At 52.8% G+C, this 16232-nt stretch overlaps 4 protein-coding genes and 1 non-coding gene across 5 annotated transcripts; 3 read left to right on the forward strand and 2 right to left on the reverse strand.

The window, feature by feature from the left end:
- Positions 1-6820: 6820 nt before the first annotated feature.
- SMAC4_02280 (uncharacterized protein) lies at positions 6821-9108 on the forward strand (the record flags this gene model as incomplete). Its single annotated transcript, XM_003350519.2, has 2 exons — positions 6821-7072; positions 7673-9108. The coding sequence occupies 2 exons, from the start codon at positions 6821-6823 to the stop codon at positions 9098-9100; spliced, it is 1680 nt and encodes a 559-aa protein (XP_003350567.2). The 3' UTR covers positions 9101-9108.
- An 802-nt stretch (positions 9109-9910) lies between these two features.
- On the forward strand, positions 9911-10016 carry SMAC4_13661. The gene is made up of 2 exons: positions 9911-9947; positions 9981-10016. It is a non-coding gene; the product is annotated as a tRNA-Pro (tRNA).
- Positions 10017-10340: 324 nt separating this feature from the next.
- Positions 10341-12685, reverse strand: SMAC4_02279 (uncharacterized protein). Its single transcript, XM_003350518.2, has 3 exons — positions 11870-12685; positions 11608-11732; positions 10341-11513 (listed from the first exon to the last, which is right to left on the reverse strand). Exons 1-3 carry the CDS (start codon positions 11988-11990, stop codon positions 11292-11294), a joined length of 468 nt encoding a protein of 155 aa, XP_003350566.1. The 5' UTR covers positions 11991-12685; the 3' UTR covers positions 10341-11291.
- Positions 12686-12859: 174 nt separating this feature from the next.
- SMAC4_02278 (uncharacterized protein) lies at positions 12860-14433 on the forward strand. Its single transcript, XM_003350517.2, has 3 exons — positions 12860-13420; positions 13503-13971; positions 14041-14433. Exons 1-3 carry the CDS (start codon positions 13226-13228, stop codon positions 14130-14132), a joined length of 756 nt encoding a protein of 251 aa, XP_003350565.1. The 5' UTR covers positions 12860-13225; the 3' UTR covers positions 14133-14433.
- Positions 14434-14524: 91 nt separating this feature from the next.
- Positions 14525-15471, reverse strand: SMAC4_02277 (uncharacterized protein). Its single transcript, XM_003350516.2, has 3 exons — positions 15305-15471; positions 14812-15183; positions 14525-14741 (listed from the first exon to the last, which is right to left on the reverse strand). Exons 1-3 carry the CDS (start codon positions 15332-15334, stop codon positions 14622-14624), a joined length of 522 nt encoding a protein of 173 aa, XP_003350564.2. The 5' UTR covers positions 15335-15471; the 3' UTR covers positions 14525-14621.
- Between the last annotated feature and the right edge of the window lie 761 nt (positions 15472-16232).

The following is a 16232-nucleotide window of genomic DNA, read 5'->3' on the forward strand; positions in this document are numbered from 1 at the left end:
CACACACACACACACACACCACCGCATCACAAATTTTCCTTACATGTTCTCTTCGATTCACATTACACGAAGTTATGACCGTCATGAAAAGGGGGGAAGAAGAAAGAGAGAAGGGGAGGGAGAGAGATATATATCCGGAGAGAAGCTTTTTCTTCAAGTCAGTAGAGTAGATGTAGCATGTAGCATGTATTGTAACAATTGAGCAATGTACCTGCCTGGAATCTGTAACCAAGTCAATTATCCATAAACAACTCCAAACCCTGAGCGTTCGTTGCACTGCAGTGTACCATATTCATTACGCCGTGAGGCGCGAACTCCTCCCAGTGGGTTCTGACCGGGGAAAAAACTTGGGCAAGTTATTTCGAGATTGTGACAGGAGAACCTGGGCCAGAAAAAAACAACAGGAAAAAGCAATATACCCCAAATCATCGACTTTGTGCTCGGTTCATTTGGATCAGGACATCGGACAGGCTCATAATGACTCGCGAGAGCTTGGATAGAGTTGCTCGACTCCCCTTGACCGTTGCCGAATGTTGTGAGGAACAACGGGAGCTGAAAGGTGGAATATCCAGCAATTTGGGTTCACGTATCAGGGGACATTGAGAGAGGTCCGCGAATTCTGATTCGCCAATTGCTCTGTTGCCTTTTCCCCCTGGTCCACGGCGGCTGCGGAGGTGCGATCGGAGGTTCGTCCGAAGTCAAACCAAGGAGTTGTGGTCCTGTAGTCCTCGCGTCATTGTCCTGTTGGGAGGGTAATTGTTTTGTGGATATTCCCTCCTACCGCCCCCGGCAGCACAAGACCCCCAGTTTCCACTACAACCATCCCGTCCTTGGCTCGACAGACATCAGTAACCATCACAGACCCGTATTCCGACGAGAGAGCTCGCCATGGCAGATATCCATCACTATTGCTTTGCACTAGCAAAGACCGCTCGGTGTAGATCGCTTATGCCAGACCGGAATATAGGTAACGTCGTGCCCCGTTTCCCCTACCACCAGGCTTTACGCCTCTCCAGCACTGATGCGACGATGCTGTACTCTATTAAGCTTTCAGCTCCTCCAGGTCAGAGCTTTGGACCCTTGCGCTAATGCAAAAGCAGACGAGCTCAAGCTTTGACGTTGGCGCAAGCGGAGCCGAGCGGCCGAATGTTCCAGACTGAGACGCCATGGCCCAGGTAGAAATGCACGACATCGGCAGATCAGGGCTACTTTTGCACTTGACAAGAGCATCCCACTGCCGCCGTGAAGCATGAGAGATGATCATGTTATTCCAACGACATCCCTTCCGTTGACGACCAGTGTGCGCCGTCCATGGCCTGGACTATTGCCAGCTCGGTCGCCGTGGACGAATAAGGATGCCAAAGCAATCTGCTTGAACCGCCATCGAGGTCGTATTGCATGCCAGCGAAGGGCTCTAGCGCCCAGCAGAAGCAGCGCGTCAGTACAGGAACAAGTCCATCGGGGATACGGAAGCAAAGCACAACACCATGACGCGGAAGTGTTCCGTGATTCGAGTGTCGGCGCAACTTGTCAAATGCCTCTATCGGATGTCGCCATGGCAACGACCAATTCCCACGGCGTATGCCGACCAAACCAATCAAGCGGTTGATCTCAACTCGGCACTCGGTGAGACATGGTCCAGAACCTCGATCTCAGCCTCAAGAATCGGGTGACCCAGCAGCATGCCTTGATACGCCTGCACAAGGGGACAAGTGGAAGTCCTGCACTGAGCCGCGCAAATCAGCTCTCGAATATTCCGGAACAATGTCCATGTATCGCAAGACAGGCTTAAGGCGGATAGGTGTATTCGTCGTTGTCAACTCGTGTCGTCCAACGAGCGCGGATGGAAGCTCGACCCTCCCACCTGCACTTGGCGGCAGTACAAGAAAGAGCGTGGCAGGCATATAAAGGTTGGTTTTTCGACCGAGATCTTCGTGGATCTGGATCAAGTCTCTGAAGTTCGATTTGATTTGATGTTGACCGTTGTTGCATCCAGGGGCTGGCCCTCTTTCCAGATTCAGGCGGAACTCATGTCTACGACTGCGTCAACGAGCATCATTAGCACGAGCCACTTCCAGTTGCTATGGTATTGGACTAGGGGAAGAAGGATATTTACTCAGAGTGTCGAGCCCGTCGAAGCACGCCGGAGTCGGTCGCGCCGAGGAAAAACATCGCCTTCAGGTTGCGGGAGCCACAGCTTGGTCGACCGAAAAGTCGGACGTCTAGACTCGTGGTTGAATCGTGTTAAGCTGATGGGATCAGTCTGTGGGCTTCTTCGACCTGCTTTCGATACCGCTCAAGGGTTGTAAAGGAAATGGACGGTCGACAAAGGAGGGAAAAGGATGTTGGGTTTCAGTCCCAACAGACAACAGCGTAGTCAAGCGACTTGGCCCGCAGAACCACAGACAAAGCTCATATTTCCTTGCTGGCAACTTGACTCGAGCATCGACGAAAAGCACCATGGCGAGCGGATGGTGAAAGTGTCAAGATCTGTTAGTACACGAGAAGTCGGCAGTGACAGTTGGGTAAACTGAACTCCGGGACCCGACTTCCAGCGGAGGTTGACGCGCCTGTTGAGAGATGAAGAAACCGCGACAGGAAAGACAGCCGTCTTTTGGCTCCTGCCTCACCTGGTTGTCCAGTCTACACTCGCTTGTTCGGCTATGGGGAAGGATGGCCCGGCTGACGCTGCCCGGGTTCTTTCCGTGATAGGGATGTTATCGTGTCGGTCCTGACCTTGGAGAAGGTTCGTCCCTACTACAGTGGACATCGCAGGTGCCTGCATGGGATGAATTGGAAGCATTGGATGAATGCGAATCCGGGCCATTCAGGGATGGCCCCAGTTTTGGCCGCAGCACGAACGGCCAACAATGCGCAACAATGTCATTCATAGCTTTTTATGAGTGGGCGCGGCATCGCATAGCATCGCATATCTCCAGTGCAAAGCCGGCCCGGGCTGTTGCTTGGAGTTGCAGTGCTTTCAAAGAGTTCACGTCCCCTCAATTGCGGGCGCCCCCAACAAACAGAGACCGAGGTGCCCTTCCGTTTCTCCGTGTTTGACCCTCTTGGACGAACAGGGCTCTGGACAAGGCTCGTGCCATTTTTATTTAAACTAGGCCGGGTTTCCTCGTCCACATTCTACCATTTCAACTCGACCTTCTATGTGTCCCCCCCCCCCCCCCCCGGAAAATCTTGCCTGTGCGCACATACATCTTCAAAGAGGGAAGGGAGGGGTGCACAATTCAAGTGCGGCGCAGATCATGGCGGGAAATCGCCTGCAACCACCACATATGAGCAGAGCTCATGTGACTCCGGTCTCGTTGTTCCACGGATATAACAGCTGGATGCGTTCGAGAGAGGACACAGTACCCGACCTAGGCAGTAACTCTAAAGCGGAAACAAGATGAAAGAAAGAGCGAAGAAGGTACCCGCTCGCTCATTTGTGCAATTGGCGTTAACAGTGGATCCAATCGACTAGTTCATACGCTGCAACCTAGGTAGCTATAGGCCTGGAGGTGTAGTCCGGCGGGGACCGCCCATTTTTAGTCGCCAGTCATCCTTCAGGGACGAAACGCCGCCCAGGGCACTGGACACTCGCACGCCCAGCACTCAAGCAGTAGTTAACTTTAGGTCTAGTCTGCATCTAGACTCCCCTCCGACTCGCGACCAACTTGCGATCAGGCCACTATTTGTTGCTCCCTTCGTCCTCTCCGACCCTTTTACGAACAACACGGAAGTCGGAATCAGCGACCAATCCAACCTGGATTGATGCTGCGACCATGGAGTCACTGCTGGGTTTGAGAAGTCATGAAGTCCTGAAGTCTCTTCCTCATACCGGAACTCACTCGGCCGAACCGATTTGGTGCATAAGTCGGTGGGGAGCATCCTCTACGTGGCCTCCTGAACTGGACTCTGAAGGTCCCGGGCTCCTGCCTTCTCTGCTGCACCTCTTGTGGCACCGGACCTGATGAGCCTGTCAAGCCAGGTTCATTCGAGGTGGTAGCTACCACTATCGGATGGTGTCGACCAGTCTGTCGCTACTCGCCCATACCTAAACAATCACCTCACTTCTTCCAGAAATCTGACATGGAAACACTAGACCAACGGAACTTCTTCTCCTTCGCCTGGGAATTTCATTTTTACCGATTACCGGCGTCTATTGGAATGGCGTCAAATCTAGACCGCAGATATCACGCGCTCAAAGGCGGCTCTGCTTCAATCCCTGCCCTGCTTCCGCTTTTCGGTACGATGCCTGTCACGGCCTGTTCTGTTACCTCGAGGCATGTCTCACCTGTCATAGCACTCTGCGCTACCACTACCAAGGGGGTGAGTTCCAAGGGTTAGGTACCCAAAAGCAGACCAAGGCCTTCCCCATACTGTCTGCCCTATACATATTCGCATCGTCTTATTGTGGCGACGACGGCAAGGCAAGACCTGTCAAACCAGCATTTGATCATTACCTCCCTCCACCACAGAGTCACATACGGTACACTATGATGCTCTGCTTGTCAAAAACAGCACTGTCTGCCATAGCAGTCCGTCTGCGCATCTGCCTTGGACATCGCGGTCCGCCGTTGCTTTGGCTTCTGGCTCTTAAAGGGCTCAGCAAACACACGACTGGAAGCCGGATGCCATGCGAGTGCATCCACAATACCGCGCGGCTTCGTCCACCGCTTCCGGTTCTGTGTCTGGAGCCCTACCTGCCATAAACAGGAGACAGGTAGACAGTCCACCCAGGCGAGCCAGGGCGACCAGGCAAAGGAAAGAAAACGGAGTAAACGGCCTGCCGAGGGTCCAGCAAATCTCCAGTTGACTCCATCGGTGTGTTCTGGACAGAAACTATTCGTTCGATATGGGACCGCTCTAGTCGCTCCTATACCTGTAGCGCGTTCAACCGCAGCATTCAACCGTCCTCATTCGCCGATTCCTTGATTCTGGAAAATCGCCATGGAGCTTCTCCAGTCCCTAGCCTATTACGATGATGATGGTGCTACTAATCCTGGACCTCTCTGCCGATGGAACTATGGATCTCTACAGTGTCTCAGCGTTCAGAGACGTCCTCCTGCAAGACAACCTGACAATCTCCCCGGTCTTAGCAGTCGAATTTAGGACTGGTTTAGGGCTGCAACATGGATCCCATCCTGCGGCCTGTTCAATGGTTACTACTCCGTACAGACATCACAGTACAATTTAGCCTGTGCAGCCACCGTTGGTCACCATGCATACCCTTGGAGGTCCTCGACGAGCAATGCCCATCGACGTGTCACGACGGCTGTGGTAGGGCCTGGCATTCACGGACCGAGCTAAAACCTCATCTGGATTCGGCAACAGCCTCGTCATCGTAGAAGAAACGCATGGCAAACTAACAAATTCAGCATCGGAATTACCATTCTCACCCGTCACTCATCATCAGCCGCTCGACTGAGTGAGATCGTTCTCCTGCAACGATCGATCTTGCCGTTGCTTTTTCCGCTCGAAACAATTTCCAAAGACGGGAGGTCATAAAACCCGGGCAAGCCCATCCGCTCTGGTTATCCACAACCGGAGCAAGCTGAATACGACGGCATGTCATGTAATCAAGTCAGCTTTGTCCCAAGACGGCATTCTGTATCGGCGATCGGAAGCCACAGCTACGCACTTTGACTGAAAATCCATGGTTGAAATGCAGCTTTGAGACTAGACAGGCCCTGTAGAGCGGACTTTCACTGCCCAGGTGGGACTCGTGGGTATCTCCCTCATGGGTGCATGGGCAAAACAATAGCCAGATGCAGAGCCCATCCTCCCTCAACGCCCACAAGGGTTGACCGAGTGGGACCAGGATACATCGCCCGGGCATCTACCAAGACCAGCCAGCGTCGGCGACCCTCAACCACCCTGGCAAAGCAACGGCGTCCGGGGTTCAGTAGCTCAGGGGTGATTCCGTATCGTCATCAAAAGTCAGCTCGGCTTTTGGGTGTGCACTCTACCCGTCCATTGTCCACCGCAAGGTGAGGGCGGCGGATGGGGGCGGGCGTAGCTTCAAGCATAGGTGCAACATACTGGACACTCGAGCGTGCCAACCGGTCATGTCGAGTAACCCAGTGATAGATACTCGGCTGCCGCGGCTGCAGTCACTCCGCAGCCGGATCAGCCATCGTCCATCGAAAAAACAGAGTGCCAAGAGGCGATGATAAAGTTGTAACAGGATGGAGTGCGGGCGGGACCGCACACAAAGTAAGAGTGTCATATAATAAGGAAGGGCCAGCGGCTCGGTCCGAGCAGGTAACCAGGAAGCCAGTGGCTACCAGAACCTCCGCTCCTATCTCCGGAAGTACTACTGCGTAGGTGGTGTTTCTACGAGGATATGCCAGCCACTTGACCTGCAACTCAGGAGATCAGGTAGCCCCCTCCGTTCCGCCCCCTATACATGGTACATCTGAACGGCACACTCGTTAAGGCTTAGCCCAAGTTATTGACTACCAGTGGGGAGACCTGAAAGCCAGACGCACTCACTCCACTGCCACCCATCCTTCTCAAGAAGCGCATTGCCCCGATCTTGTGCTTTCTATCAGCTTATTACGGACAGCCGGAACTCAGTTTGGACGACAGAAAGCGGCCAGCGCAACCAAGACTATTCTCGAACAAGCTCGATCTACCATGGGAGTTGGGCATACCGCAAGCACAATCTTCCAAAGCTGTCTGGGTCTCGTTTGCGCCTATTAGGGCTGGACTGGATAGGGGAGGGACGTGTGTGATCCCTTGATCCCGGGGTGATCTCCCAGCTAATCCACGCTGAACGAGGCGCCGGCGGCCTGAGGTACCACCTAAACGTTGACAGCGAATGGAAAAGCCGATCCAACCTGGTCGACATCTCCCCATAGAGGTATATAGTGACCTTAAGCGAAGAGTCAGGAGTCCAATTGCTTGTGGGCCACACCAGATTTCCCGACGACGACGACGACGACTTCAAATTCCCCAGCTCCGCGTGTTTGGGGTTTTCGCAGCGCATAACCTGGGACATAACCGATCGAAGATGGCACGAACCGGCGGCGACCAACCGTACTTCAACAACTACGGCGCCGGAACACATGAGGTACGCAAACTTTCATTGTCTTACTCGCTTTTACCCGATTCAAACCGAGCCCTTTATCCGAAACTCATCCATTTCCCTCCCCTGCTTGGTGATTTGCAAGGCTGGGCCTGCTGGGTAGACGCAAAGACGGGCAGAGAATCTGTATTGCCCTCCCTCGAACACCCGAGCACCTCGAGGTCATTGTGCCGCGCAGGCTCTACAGGTCAACAAAATCCTGCAAGTCAGACTCCACAGCCAAGGCAGCCTAGGTGGATGACTGGATGACTTGAAACCCAACAGTTCGAGTGAGCAAAAAGTTCTCAACAGTCGCTTCCCTGAGATATCGGTGCGTATATGGCATAGTTGCCGGTCATAACATTGACAATGGTGTCAATCAGAGGAGCACCGCGAGCGGGGAGACCAGGAGACCGTTGTGGTGGAGAGATTTCGTTGTCGGGGTCATCCAAGAAAGACGAAAAGGGAGCACAGAGTCATGAGGTTTGGTAGGGGGGCAACTTCGGATGATGAAGCCCGGAGTTAAACGCATATCTTTATACGCCTTGCATTCAAACAAAGTCGACCATCGCAAAACAGCTAACATATCAACAATGGCGTTCTCAGCAGATGATGAACCAAGTACCATCAGTCTTCAGTCCTGGCAGCGGTCTGGAAAGTCTTGGCATGCCCGAACACGCCACTTACTCGCAAAATCAAACCACTTCGATTCAGACCACACACCAACGGAACGGACCGAACTTCCCCTATCCGAACTTCGCCTCTTCAGCCCAGCAAACCACGCTTCCGACTTCTCCAACCTTCCCTGTGGCGACAGCGTCATATCACGTTCCGACTCCTGATAACACCGCACAGCCTCCTTACTATCAACAAGGGGCTGGCTGGGAACAACAACAACAACCACCTCCTACAAGCGCCGTTTCAGCACCTCTGGCCGTGACGTCCTACGAATTCGCGCCATCGCATGATATCTCGGATCCTTACCTCGGTGGCGGTAACACTTACGGATCGCCACCTGTCCTCCAGAGCCCAGTGCAGCCCGGTTTTGGTTTCTCGTGGGCAAACGGTTGCCCTCCGAACGGCCTTGGACCGAACACGCCTTCTCAAGGGGCCTTAGTGTCACCGACTGCAAGAACATTTGGATCGATCAGCGCGCCATCCGAAACTGGGTTCTCGGATAACTCGGACGGCGTCACTTACGCAAACGTCAACGAGAGAGCCGGTCAGCAGCAGCAGCAGCAGCAAAACCAACAACAAAAGCAGCAACGGCAGCAACATGAATGGATTCTAACTACTACCGAAACGATCGAAGGCAAGAACGAGCAGGGTTCGTGGAATAATGGCGAAAGGAAGGCCTCGAGTCAGAGCATGACACCCATATCTCGCGGATCGCCGTTCAACACAGCGGCAGCATTGGCGGCATTGCCACCAGTGCAAGAAGGTGGTGTCAAGACCAGGAAGAACGAAACTGGATCCGCATCTACCACCGCTAGCAGAAACAAAGGAAAATTACGAAGCGCCTCCCGGGCTCCGAAGAACATCCAGCCGCGACCGGAAGAAACGCCAGAAGAGCGAAAGTCGCGCAACTCCCACAACCTGGTCGAGAAGCAATACCGCAACCGACTCAATGCTCAATTCGAGAGTCTCCTGGCCGTGCTCCCGGACTCTTTGCGCTCTTCGATGACCATGATGGGTGGCGCTGGCGGGGACTCGGACGGTGTCAACGGCAATCGTGGTGGTAGCGTCATTCCAGGCCAACACCCATCGCTTGACTTCAGCATTGAGCGGCGTCTGAGCAAGGCGGAGGTGCTGGATATGTCGAGGCGGTATATATTGACATTGGAAAAGGAACGGGATACGCTGGAGAAGGAGAAGGAGCAGTTACTGCATAGCATTGACCAGTTGAGGCATGGTCAACAGCATGATCATCATCTTCAACACGGACAACACGGTCACGGCGCTCCTGCTGTGTACATGATGGATAGGAATGGGGTACTGATAGGGCATGGACATATGAGAGGAGTTGGTGGTTGAATCCACTCGTTCTCTTTTCTTTTTTCCTTCATCTCGTGGAGATTTATAGACCTTTCATCGTGTCGAAAGTAATTCCAAACAAAACACAAAAGGGAGTTATAGGGGCAAAGAGTCTCGAGGTATCAGTTGGGTTTTGGGAGACAAGAAAATCTTTCGCAATTGTTGATTCTTGTTCTGAGCGAAAACTGAAGGACTGGATGCTGACACTCTGCGCGCTTATCCCACTGGCTTCGTTAATAGGTAAAAGTAAGGAACAACTCCCAACGAGTGCAATAGCCCTTTGACTCTCTGTGACGTTCGTACTTGCCGCAACTTTTGTGCCACATGGAAAGAGCAGTCGATGCAGGAGTGCCAGCAGGCAAATACAGCCGACTCCCACTCAAGTCGTCACAGGTACCTATATCCGTTTATTAAGGACGACCAAGTCGAAACATTTCCACTTGAACATCCAATTTTCTCATCATCATCGTGAATGAATGAGATCCATTAAAGACTGCCAGCGTACGGGAGGAGAGAGGAGGGAGGAAGGTGGTTGGGTTCATGATTCTATGCATGGTAGGATAGGGAATGCGGACGTTATGCGGGAAAGGATGGTAGAGATGGAGGCAAAGATGGCGGAGAGGATGGCGGAGATGGAGATCCCGGAGTGGGTGGAAGTACGGGGGAGGACGGGAGGACATGCTGGGTCTATGCATGATTCTGGGACACTTGCAAGTGCACGGCATCCTTCTTTCGTCCCAAGTCCCAAATTACAAACGACTCATCCAACCTAACGGGTATATAAAGCAGATTCTTGGGTCATCTTTCCGTGGTCCGCTGGTGTAAGTGGTAGCAGGCCTGGTCTGGGTATTAGTACCGACGGGGAAAGTGCTCTTTAGTGACCAGGAGAGTGTCGGTTCGACTCCGAGGCGGGCCTTACTTATTGGGGGTTATTACCCCCTTTTCTCTTTTTTTCCTTTTCACGCACTCGAGCTGCTTGCTATATATATGTGTGTATATATGTTTGTATAGGGATAAATTCCGTTATGCTTTGTCATATTTGATGGTGACAGGCAGATTTAAGAGTAAGAGTTGGACAATAGTTGTTGGGTGGACTTCCAGTCAACCAACGATCACATTGCAGGTATCACACAGTAACCTAACCTCCACCTCTGGTCTGGCCAAGGCGAAGACGGGAGAAACAGACCCGGACGTTCAATTGGTCCAACACGAAGACTTAACAGAGACGTGGAAAATACATGTATATATAAGTACTTTTTCCTGATTGTAAAACACACTATTTAACGCCGCTTTCCTCTTGAAGCAAATGAATCATGATAATTTTTCCCCATAGGATTGATGCCATTTAAACGCCGCCCGCCCGCCTGCCGACCCAAAAATCAAACCAGCACCCTCACACAACTTCCTGTCCAATGTCCAGTTGAGCCGCGCCGCCTTTTCCCCTCAACCATGGACTAGCCGTCTTCGGAGTTCAGTCGAGTGAGTTCCTCCGCACTCATTGCCCCTTTCTCCTTTCTAGTCGGATCATATGTTTGATCCCCCCTTGGCCCCCACGCTAAAGTTGTTGGCGCCGGCTAGAGGTAATCAAGGCGAATGCGCAGATCCTCGGCTGCCGTCTGTGTGCTCGTCGTCCATTATGCTGTCGTACTGGTGATGGGGACCAAATTCTTGGTCTTGTCACTTGTCAACATGCAGGCGGAGTCACGGGACGGACGGAGTGATTCTCACACTGTCCCCACCCTTCCCTGCCACCTAGCCCAGCGACGACAAGACGCGATCCAACGTTGTCGCGCTTTCAGCTTTTGAAGACCACCCTTGCTCTGACAACTTCCTCTCTTCCACCTCCCCCCACATCTTCCGTTCCCTTCCTTCTCTTTGCTCGGAATAGAATGACTGACTGACTGACTGACAGAGACCAAACGGAGCCTAGTTGTGATCAAGTCGAGCCAACCCACAACAGCATAATCCATCACCGTAGCAGTAGAATTAAGCAGTAGCAACGACCTCCGACTGCACTTCCGCTACCACTGCTGCTGCTGCTGCTGCTGGTGCTGCTACCACTGCTGCTGCTGCTGCTGCTGCTGCTACCACGGCTGCTGCTGCTGCTGCTGCTGCTGCTGCTGCTACCACGGCTGCTGCTACATCAGCCGTACCGCTTTACGCTTTCCGCTCCGCTCGCAAGTCGTACAAATCATACCCATCCAGCACCTCCCCACACGCCGCGTATCCGACGAGCCAGCTGGATGTCCTTCTGCATAATGGTAACGCGCTTGGCGTGGATGGCGCACAGGTTGGTGTCCTCGAATAGGTGGACCAGGAAGGCCTCGGCGGCCTCTTGCAGGGCCAGGATGGCTTGCGACTGCCAGCGCATTTCCTCGTCCATGGGGCGGAATTGCATGGCTATTTCGCGGACCTGTTGGACATTAGACATGTCAGCAATGGGATCGGGCTGTATGGGTGGCTCCCCTAACCCAAGGATAGCCCTAGTAGGTTGGTAGAGTACGTACCAATCGCGCAAAGGGAAGCTTAGCAACCAGGAGATCTGTCGTCCTTTGGTAGTTGCGGATCTCCTTGAGTGCCAAAGTGCCGGGTCTGTAACGTCTCCTCTTTCCTTGAGGCACAGGGTCGCCGGCTGTTTGTTATTTGTTAGCCGTGCGTGATCCTAGTTGGCGCCGTGGCCGTGGCTGTGGCCGTGGATAACCTCCGCGCCGCCCCTCCGGTTTGCGTTGAGAGTCTGGCCATAGACGGGACTGGAATAATAGAACATACGCTGGACACTGCTGGCGCGCGACTTCCTTTTCCCCGGGGGAGTGGCCTTGGCCTTGCCTGCCGCCGCGGCTTTCTTAGGCACCGCCTTCGACTTTGTTGCTCCTCCCTTTTTCGGTGGCATTGTTGTTTTCGTTGTGTATTACAAATGATCGGTAAAGTTTTGGTAGGGGGATGGTTCGCTGGCGTCGTCCGAGAGGCGGATTAAGTGACGTTGAGGTTGTTTAGGACTAGTTGTTTATCGATAGCTCGTCCAAGTTCGTGGAGATGGTGGTTGCCAAGTCGCGATTGACAAGAAGGCCGGAAGACAAACTTGGGCCGGTGTTGTGGTTTGCGACGGGAGCTAAGGTGGATGCGCCGGCGGAGCTTTCTTCAATTGACGGGGGCTTGGGCGCGTCGGTTTTCCAGGGTAAAGCCAGGGATCAGCAATTCGAGGTTGTTGCAGCCAGGATGGAAAGGCAAGAAAGAGGACAAAGGAGAGTCGACGTTTGTCCAAGGTGTCGAGTATAGGTGAACAAAGCCGGCAATGCCAACTCGTACATTCACTGTTGAACGATATTTGCTACAAAAGGGGGGTGGTTGGGGAGACGTCAACTGGAATGGGGAGACGTCGACTGGAATGGGGAACCTTGGCGCGCATGCGTTTCTTTTTGGAACGCGACTGCAGTCGCGCTCGGTCACAGTGGATTTTATGGGGTTCCACGATGGAGTTCAATCCGCATGCAGGGGTTTAAATGGCAGCGGGGAATGTGGGGTCTAGCCAAGCCAGCTTGAGCTTATTCACAACGTCCATAACCTGTGCATAAACGCATATTACGGACAGTGTCATATACATGGAAAGTTTCGACGCACCGCGCTTCCAGAGACCAGCGCTTCCTTCCCACTTGCATCTGCAGCCTTCCCCAGAGTTCCGCTAGCGATCCCGCCAGCCCGTGGCCCCGTCTCGCTTCCAAACGTCTCGACACTAACGAAACCATACCTCAACGGCACCCACAGCCTGTAAACTGTACACCTAAACCTTCTAGAGGACACGACATCATCCACACACCCGCGGCATCTTGATTCATCAACCTTACTTTCCACGCTCTCTTCCTTTGAACTAGGCGTTATCACATCGTTCATCTAGACGTATTCCAATCCAATTCCAAGTGTCGTCTTCGTTGCCCTTGCACCATCGCATTACATTCGCCCCAACCCTCCACCCTATTGGAGACGGTACCCGATTCACACGATCCGTGCTAGCGACGCCGCTATCGTCTATAAAATTCCAGCCCCGGCATACAGACAGGACCCGCCAAGCATCCGCTAACAAATCGACACACCACTGATTGAGCAGTTGCTGCTCTACGAAGATTCACCATGGACCAGATGATCGGTGGTGGCGGAGGCGGTGATGCCGGGCGCTTCCCGCTCGAGACGTGGTTCTGGGAGATGCCCATCTGCACAAGGTGGTGGACGACGGCAACGGTGCTCATGAGCGGCATGGTGCAGTGCGAGTTGATCACTCCCTTCCAGCTCTTCTATAGCTACCGCGCCGTCTTTGTCAAGTCACAGGTTCGGGGTTTTCCATCGTCTTCTGGGCGTACACGGTCTGAGAACAGTATAGTTAGCTAACATGGTTGTTGTCACCGTTTAGTACTGGCGACTACTCACCACATTCCTTTACTTCGGGCCCTTTTCCCTCGACCTTCTCTTCCACGTCTACTTCCTGCAACGATACTCCCGGCTGCTCGAAGAATCCGCAGGCCGATCACCAGCACACTTCTCATGGCTGTTACTCTACGCCATGGTGTTCCTTCTGATCTTGTCGCCGCTCGTTTCGATGCCATTTCTTGGCCACCCGCTTTCGTCGACGCTGGTTTACATTTGGTCTCGCCGCAACCCAGACACCAGGCTTAGCTTCCTTGGATTGCTGGTGTTCAGCGCACCCTACTTGCCGTGGGTCCTTATGGCGTTCAGCTTGACCCTCCATGGCACAGTTCCCAAGGATGAGTTGATGGGCGTCGTTATCGGTCACATCTGGTACTTTTTCACCGACGTGTATCCTCCTCTTCACGGCGGCTCAAGACCCCTTGACCCGCCCATGTGGTGGCGTCGTATCTTTGGTATGTGGAGTAATCTTTGTGTGGCTTGCGCATCAGTCAAGGATTTATGTACTAACGACCATGGTACAGAGGGCCGACCGCGCGAGGAGACTACAGATGGTATCAATAACGAGATTGCAGTTGCTGGCGCTCCCGAGGTTGCGCCGCCCGAGGTCCGTTAGGCGTATGGTGGAGTGAGGGAGTCGATTGTTTCAGCAAGAATATGGGTCACACACGGGCATGACAGGTCGGTCGTGCGAATCTACTGACATTATATTTCATATGGAGGATACCAGGCGTTTTTAGGTAAAATTGAGATCACTACACAAGACAGTCATTCACTTTTTGGCACCGAAGCCGCGACCTTTGTGCATGCAGTTTCGGATGGTTAATTCCGAACGACCATGTGTTTTTCCAATAGAAAAGAGCAAAAACCAAGTGCGGAGCATGGGTTGCCTGATAAAAGCTTAGGTAGCGGCCAGTCGGTATGACGGAAAAGGAAACAAGAGAACGGCCGCTCACACCAAGCGTTGGTGCTAGGCGCTGAAAACGTCTATCGTGCATTCGGGTATAGATATGTGTCGCTTAACCAAATAGCAAACGCATCGAGCGTATGGTCTGCTTTCCTTCTTTCGATTTGTGATGGCTTAAGAGGTCATGAGAGGCCCCATTTAAGCCTTGATGAACTGAGTGACATACTCCTGGCGGTAGGGGTTCTCGTCAAGCCCGTCGGTGCGGTTGAGAGGCGTCCACTTGGGCTCCTCCTTGAACAGACGCATAGCCTGGATATACTTTAAGCCAGAAAAGCGGCTTGTCAGTTCTCAGATCATCTCTTCAACAGAAATAGGGAATACAACATACATCAGTATCATCAGTAGTAAACCGGTGATAGATGCCAGCGGGCAGGATGATCAGATCATCCTTGACGAGCTTGATGCGGATCCACTCGTCCCCTTCGTTGCGCACGTCAAAGTAGCCCGCGCCATCCCGGATGTACCGGATCTCCTCGTCCTCGTGCAGGTGCTCGTCGAAGAACTGCTTGACCTTGGTCTCGTAGATGGCCCCCATCTTCTCGGGCGAGATGGTGATCTCGTCCCGGTTCTTGTACCCCCGCTCGGAGGCAAGCGCGTTGACGCCCTCCAGCTCGGGGATCCGGAAGTACAGGACGCCGACCTTTTCGAGATCCGAGACGGTCACTTCCCGACCGGAGTCGTGGGGGAGACGTTGGTCGCCCTTTTTGTTACGGGTGGTTTGGTTAGTCACACTGCCACTGCATGGTTGGGGAGGATAAGTTTGTGAATGAAACTGGAATTCATGCAGACAGGCCGGTAGGGAAGTGAGGTATAGTACTTACAGGGAGGTTGTCGTAGAAGTAGGCCTTCATTTTGGCTGTTTTTACAGTTTTGATACTGAGGGTCTGTTTATGGAACTCTTGTATCAATGAGACAATTCCGCGGGGTTTTGTTATATAGAACTAGGCCCCGGTGTCGTTGCGAAATATTGTGGGGCTAGGTGCAGCTCGGTGGAAACAAGAAGTTGGAGATTGGTTCAGGGATGATGGGTTTATATGCGATATGAGTAGACTATAAACTCTTAAAGGTTTGCTCGTCTCAAAAGCGGTTCAGTTGAAGGGTTTCTAAGCCCGATCTTTACGCCGCCACGGACAAATTTTCGCTCGTGACCAGGTCGCATCACACCATGCCCATGCTGTTTTGTTATCACCATCAAAAAGCGAGTGACGTATGGAGGAGGGGTTTTTTCTTTGGTGAGATGCTGCTGTATGAAAATTGCGCCATCGCCCCCGATACAACGATTCGCTTCTTCGGCACTTGATCACCCGGCTCGGCTTCACAACACGGAAAGGCCGTTTTACACTAAAGGCTATTCAGGGGTAGTAAACATTGAGACTTTTGGCTCCATTTGCTGCACACCTACTTCAGGGTTGCTGTGCTGCTGCTGGTGTAGGGGTGTGCTCTTATCACGACTCGGCGGTCATCGCGGAGCATGTCAAAATGAGCTTTTATCGGGGCAACAGCTGAGGGTATCGGTATAACCACCCCTTGGTAGCAAGCATGAAGAGAATTAAGAGGTAAATACTTCAACAAAAGAAAGACGCTTTAGACAAAATCGGGGACAGGCTTCTTTGATAGCACCAATTAGTTTGCGACCTGAGTTATGTTACCTCAGTAAAGGCATGTATCGAGAGGAAACCACACCCCGACATCACTTTAGGCCGTGAATGCTTCTATCGGGCCAGGATCCAGTAATTGCATTTACTGGGG

The sequence above is a fragment of the Sordaria macrospora genome, chromosome 4 (genome assembly GCF_033870435.1).
Source record: "Sordaria macrospora chromosome 4, complete sequence".
Lineage (NCBI taxonomy): Eukaryota > Fungi > Ascomycota > Sordariomycetes > Sordariales > Sordariaceae > Sordaria > Sordaria macrospora.